General features: G+C 56.5%; 1 protein-coding gene across 1 annotated transcript in view; it reads left to right on the top strand.

The window, feature by feature from the left end:
* The first annotated feature begins 3,802 nt into the window (after nucleotides 1–3,802).
* GNAS (GNAS complex locus) overlaps nucleotides 3,803–6,000 on the top strand; it is a 158,567-nt gene continuing 156,369 nt past the window's right edge. Inside the window, exon 1 of the mRNA XM_040607825.1 lies at nucleotides 3,803–4,128. Coding sequence (XP_040463759.1) covers nucleotides 3,873–4,128 — 256 coding nt within the window. The 5' untranslated portion in view covers nucleotides 3,803–3,872. The remainder of the gene's footprint in view (nucleotides 4,129–6,000) is intronic.

Genomic DNA, 6,000 nt, shown 5'->3' with positions numbered 1-6,000 from the left:
GAAACGTTGCATGTATAGATCACTTACAGTAACCGGGGTGGGAGTTTGAGTTCAATCAATTATTTTCCCTCCCAAGGTACAAATAAATGCAAATTTTACTCATTTACATTTCTCCTGCTGACATATTTCCTGGTGTTGATCCAAGCTGTTTTGCTTATGTGCCCATGTCTCTTCTTTTAATGCTGCAGTCTCACAGTTATTGCCTCTCTTCCTCGGTATTTTTTGCATTCCCAGATGGCCCACTCTGCTTTCTAACCTCTCCACTGTTTTTTTCCCCTTGCTGCAGATGGTAGAAACAACAGAATAAAAATATAGAGAGATATGCACCCCAGTGCTTGGGGAAGGACAACTATTCCCTGCCCTCCCTGCTGGGAGTCAGGAAGAGGCAGGGTCTTCAGTCATCCCCCCTCCGCTTGGCTGCTGGAGAGACGGGAGTGAGAGAGGGGATGTCTGGTGCAGCCACAGGACCACCACAGGCTCAGCGCCCCAGCAAGCCCTCCGATGCCCCCGACCTGAACAACCCCTCTGGGGCTGGCACAGCCATGCCTTGTTGCAGCAGGCGGCTGGGCTGTACAAGCTCTCAGTTTGGAGACACAGACGTTTGTTTCTTGCGGTGTTTGTCGCTCAAGGAGTTTGAATGAAGCTGAAGGCATCACCATGAGCTGCACAGTTTGGTGTGCACGGGCAGAGTGGGTACATAGCCTGTGCCTGTGGATATGACCAGTGCCCTTCAGAAACATACTCTTTTAACTGCATTTTGCAAAACCCACTTAATCTGTGCTTTTTAAACCTGAATCTGTCCCACAGCATGAATGCTCCAAGTACAACACGGATGAAGAATACTCATACAGGGCACAAGATGGTTGGATCTTCGAGGTAATTTTCCCTGCTATCTTTGAAACTGCATGTGATTTCACAAAGCTGACAGTCTGTGTCATGCACTCTCTACCCGGGTGAAATATATGACCTTATCGTTGTGTGGGTGTTTCACTAAAACTGGTGTAAGCTGGGAAGCTGACAAACCACACCTCTGATGTTAACAGCTGGAATCTGAGTAACTACAGCTATGCTGTAACTATAGGCAGGGCCATAGGCAGGACTATACCAGGATGTGAAATTTCGGATTTCCTGAAACAAGTAATTGCAAAGCTCTATGAGTTATTCTAGGCATTTAGAATAATAGGATGAGGGAAAACCTATCTTCCACTTTGAAATCTTAACTTTGTTTTCAGATTTCTCCTTCAGATTTAACCTGGGAGAGGATGGCCGTCACGGTGCAGACAGGCTCAGTGTGCTCTGCAGACCTTGTCACCTGCACTGGAAAGGTTGTCAGAGCAACAAACTCAAGATGGGCTGTTCTTAAACTTGTCTTGCTGTGAACTGCACCAGCAGGAAAACTCTGCCTGTCTACCTGCAGAGCCAGGGAAACAAATTCATAGACTGAATGCTGCTGTTTAGTTTCTCATTTTACCTTTTGGATTTGTTTGGATTTGTTTTCTTCATAGCCCTCAAGAGTTCCCTTTCCTTTTGGAGGTGGCACATTGACAGACGCCCATAACCTAGCTTCAGAGAACTATCCTGTCTGTAAGTATTAGCTTCCTCTTGCCAGTGCCTCTCCAAAAAGCACAGAAAGAAAAAGAAAACGGCTATTAATAATTTTCTAGGTTGACCTTTACATTTTCTTGGTATATTACATTCTCAGGGTGTGTTCATCAGAAGAACGAACTCTCAGTCCCAGAGGAAAAGGCATTACAGCAGTGGAGACAGAGCGTGAGTCATGTGGGCATCTCAAGCCTGATGTGAGATGGATTAATTCCTGCAACAGGCAGCGACTGCTGCTGAAGTTTGGGCTCATAGTGATGTGTAAAGTGAACTTGTCTGTTGTGTAATGATTTAATTTCTACACTTACTAACTGCTGTAAAAGCCAGGCAGCTGGGTATTGATTAGGTGCTTTGACTGGTACATAGGCAACGCAATGAATGGCAAGAAGCAGATGTTCTCTCCCTTTGCACAAGTGATGTCTTTCTCCAGGAAGAGCCTCACTGACTTTCCACAGGATAGCTTGCAGGAGTAAGAGGTAAGAATCTGGCCATCAGTTACCAGACCTGTCTGCGAGTCCAACAGAAATAAATTTATTGAAATACCTACCAGCCTTCCAACGAGGGATGCACACACGCAGCGCCTCCTTACAGAATAGATGCAGGTCTTTCTGGGCATGTTCTCACTGTGAGGCATTTGCTCGTGTCTGCCTGAGCCCAAACTCACAAACCATTTAAACATGTTTCCTGAACTTTGTTCTGGCATCTCCACTTGCCGTTGCTAATTGTTCCTGGAACCACTGTGGGAGCAGGATGCCAGGGAGCCTGTCTGCAGAGAAGCCCGAGCTCCCTCCCACAGGACAGGGCGCGGGGTGAGCCTCAGTGGGACGCCGCAGCCAGCACCATGCTGCCTTCCAGCAGGACCCGGGGTGCTGAGCCTCCTCTGCTTCAGCAGGAAGCCAAGTGGGTTGATTTAAGGCCAGGTCCCAAGGCCAGGAGTAACAAAAGGAACAAAACCAAGAGCTGGCTAGCTCACCTGGTTACCAGTGACCTCCATGGGCAGCTCCTACCCCACCAAAGCGATCCTGCCGAGTCCTGAACAGAAACACTCCACGGATTCACCCAGGGTTTGAGGTGCTCAGCCTTCTGGGTGGTGTTAGAGAGGGAAGAGAGGGTCCCTGCAGCCCCCTCAACAAACCTGTCCTGCTGACGCATAGGTGCAGGTTTTGAAGAAGGCGCTCACTTTCTCACCATGGGGAGGCACCGAAAGGAGAAACTGAGGTTTCAGTGAGAACCACCCAGGCTGTTTGCAGGAGCCAGGCTACAGCACAGGCAGCCGGCTGGGGAGCCGTGATTCCGGAGCGCGGGATGCGGCCAGGCCCCAGAGAGCATTAGTCACGTTGTGGCTGCTCAGAGCTGGCCGGAGGAGCGCGAACTACAGCATGGCAGAGCTGGCAGCGCGGGCACAGGGCGTGCTGCCCGAGGGGCACCCCTACCCCAGCACTGCCCCCCCAGCCGGGTGAACCCACCGAGGGAGGGGGCGAAACTGAAGTCTGGGGTAACAAGGCTGATGTGGTGCCTCCGGAGGCGAGGGGCAGAGCAGCTCCAGCGTTCACTTCTTCTCTGGATGATGGTGTTGGTAGACAGTAACAAGAAACCACTGACAAACACGGTGTGCGCGGCAGGAAGAAAAACCGGGGCGCGAAATGGCGCATGTCCCAGCGCCCCGTCCTTGTCTCCGGGGGCTGCGGCGGTGGCGGAGCTCGGCCGCCCCGCTCACACCGGACAGGAGCACCCCCCGCCCGCCGCAGCATCCCCTCCCGGCCGGGCCCGCGGCGGGGGTGACACGGTGACAGGCCGACCCGGCGTTAGCTGAGGGGGCTGGGGGCTGCGCACGGGCGGAGCGGAGCGGACCGACGGCTCGCCCGCCTCGCCCAGCCCGTGCCGTTCCTGCGGGGCCGGGCGGCCCGCTGGCTCCCCGGCGGGACAGGGTCGAGCCGAGCACCCGCCCGGCCGCGGCGGCGCCGGCACCTCCCCCCCGCGGGGACGGGCGGGGGCGGCGAGGGGGGCGGCGGCCGTTGCCCCCCCGTCACCGCCGGGAGGCTGCGGCGGGGGCCGCTTTCCAGAGAATACGGTAAACATGTCCGCATCACGTGTGGCCGGCGGCCGCGGCGCGGGGGACCGGCCGAGGGGAGGGGCGGGACGGGGCAGCGCGCTCCGCAGCCCCGGCCGAGCGGGGCCACTTTAAGAGGCCGCCGGGCGCCGCCGCCTCGCCCTGCCCGGCCCGGCCGAGAGCATGCCCGCGGCGCCGTAGGGCGGGCGGCTCCGGCACCATGGGGCTGTGCTACAGCCTGCGCTCCCGCCTGGCCGCCGCGCACCCCTCCGCGCCCTACGGCGGCCGCGGCGAGGCGGACATCCCCCCCTCGGCGGCGGCGGCGGGGGAGCACGGCGACCCGCAGGTGCGGCACCGGCTGCGGCAGGACCTGGTGGCCAAGGAGCGGGCGGACAAGAAGCGGAGCAAGAGCATCGACAAGACGCTGAAGGCGGAGAAGCGGGAGTACAAGCAGACGCACCGGCTGCTGCTGCTGGGTGAGCGCGGGCGGGCGGGCGCGGCCCGGCAGCCGCTGTCAGCCCCGGTGCCGGCGCCGGTGCCCCGCGCTGCCGGAGTGGGCGGTGGCCGCGGCTGGGCCGGGGCGGGGGCGCGCGTCACGTGGGCGGCCGGGCGGTGCCGCGGGGCGGGGGTCGGCGGGGGCCGGCGGGGGTGCGGGCGGCCGGCGGGGGCCGCGCCGCGCTGCGGGGCCGCGCCGTGCTGCCGTTGCGGCGGGGGCTCGGCGCGGGGCTGCGCTATCGTGCCCGGCCCGCGGGCGCTGGCAGCCTCCGCTCCGCTTGCGGGTGCCCGCGGGGGCCCCGGGCAGGTGCCGCCCCGCCCCGGCTGGCGGCGGGCACAGAGCCTCCACCGGCCCGCGGAGGCGCAGCCTAGCGAACCGGCGCGGCGCCCCTGTAAGGGGGGACCCCACGTTTCTCTATGCGCCTTCGTGGGTTTTGCTGCTGCCTTCGCCCCGCGGACAGAGGCTGGGGCGGGCGGGGAATGCGCGGCGCTGGCTCCCGTCCCGCCGGCAGCCCCTGGAAAGGCACCTTCGCGTTACCTGCCCGTGCGGTGCCTGAACCGCTGCGGTGGCACCCGTACCCCAGCAGACATCCGCAGACATGCACTGACCTGTGTCAGGGTTTGGAGGTGGCTCCGTGCCCCCATTCCCCGGCGGGCTGCGGGGGAGCCCGCACTGCCCCGCACACCTGCACGGCTGAGCCCTGACCACCTTACAGTAACAGCGAACATTTCCAAATGCCCGCAGGTAACTGAAGAGCCTCCCGACCCCCGAGCCACGCGTGGCACCGGGTGTGAGGAACGGCAGGACTTGGCCCCGACCTTTTCAGCCAGCTTGTAGCCTTTAAGAGGAGCAGCACTTTAAGGAGCTTTAGAAAACAATATCGGATGTAGTTTCCTGAGTTGTAGTGGTAAAAGTTTTTATTCTAGACGTACAGCTTGTTTTGATGTGATTGCAACTCTACCGCTGTCTGTTCATGAAGGTGTGTTTTCCTCTTGTGACATGGAAGTTGAGCATCACTTGTGCAAGGACTAAAGCTCATGTGCTGGGAGTGCATTGTAAGAATCTAACCAACGTGGCTTTCCTTTCAAGCACAGGTTATGCTTTTTTGTATTTTAAAAAAAAAAGGTATTTTATGGTTAGTATGGGGTTTTTTTGGTTGTGGTTTGTTTTTTTTTTTTTAAAAAAAGAGTATTTAGAGTTTGAAGGAGCTGTGAGAACTGGTTTTTCTTTGTAGATTAAATAATTAGGGAAAAAAAACCACCAGTAGGGCTAATTTTGATGTTAATCTGCAAGCCTTTAAGCCATAAAGGCTATCTGATAGGGTTCTGTGTTTGTAGTAGGCAGTATTTCAGTTGCCTGGTTTTTAATATTGCTTCTAACGTGTTGTGCGGCAGAACCGTTTCTGGCAGAAATGACACGAAACATTGGGTGGTTAAACAACATATCTTAGCAGTCGGAAATTATCTCTGGTGAAGGCAACAGAGAGAGCATTCTTTGTCGAAGGACTGATTTATAAATCTGATGGATATGAGTCAGTGTTATGTTGGCAGTGGTTTATTATATTTCAGCCTGGACTTGAATAGCAGGAAGTCACTTTTTGGCCCTCTTGTAAATCTGGGGATGATTGAGAGACCCATTTCCCTGCTCCTTGCACAGGGATTGTCATTTTTCCAGTTAGCTTCCTTCCCTTGCCGCTTCTCCCCTGCGTCTCATGCCCACTGTTACTTTGTGAATTTTCTATTTCTCAACTGTTGTAAAAAGTTCAGGGTATGTTTGGTTAGACTTTATGTACATCTGCAGATATTGCTGCCCCAGCTGAGCATCTCTGTGCTGAGACTTCGCCTGATGCTTA

Source organism: Falco naumanni, chromosome 10 (assembly GCF_017639655.2).
Source record: "Falco naumanni isolate bFalNau1 chromosome 10, bFalNau1.pat, whole genome shotgun sequence".
In the NCBI taxonomy this organism is placed as follows: Eukaryota; Metazoa; Chordata; class Aves; order Falconiformes; family Falconidae; genus Falco; species Falco naumanni.
This window is presented reverse-complemented; position numbering and strand designations above follow the sequence as displayed.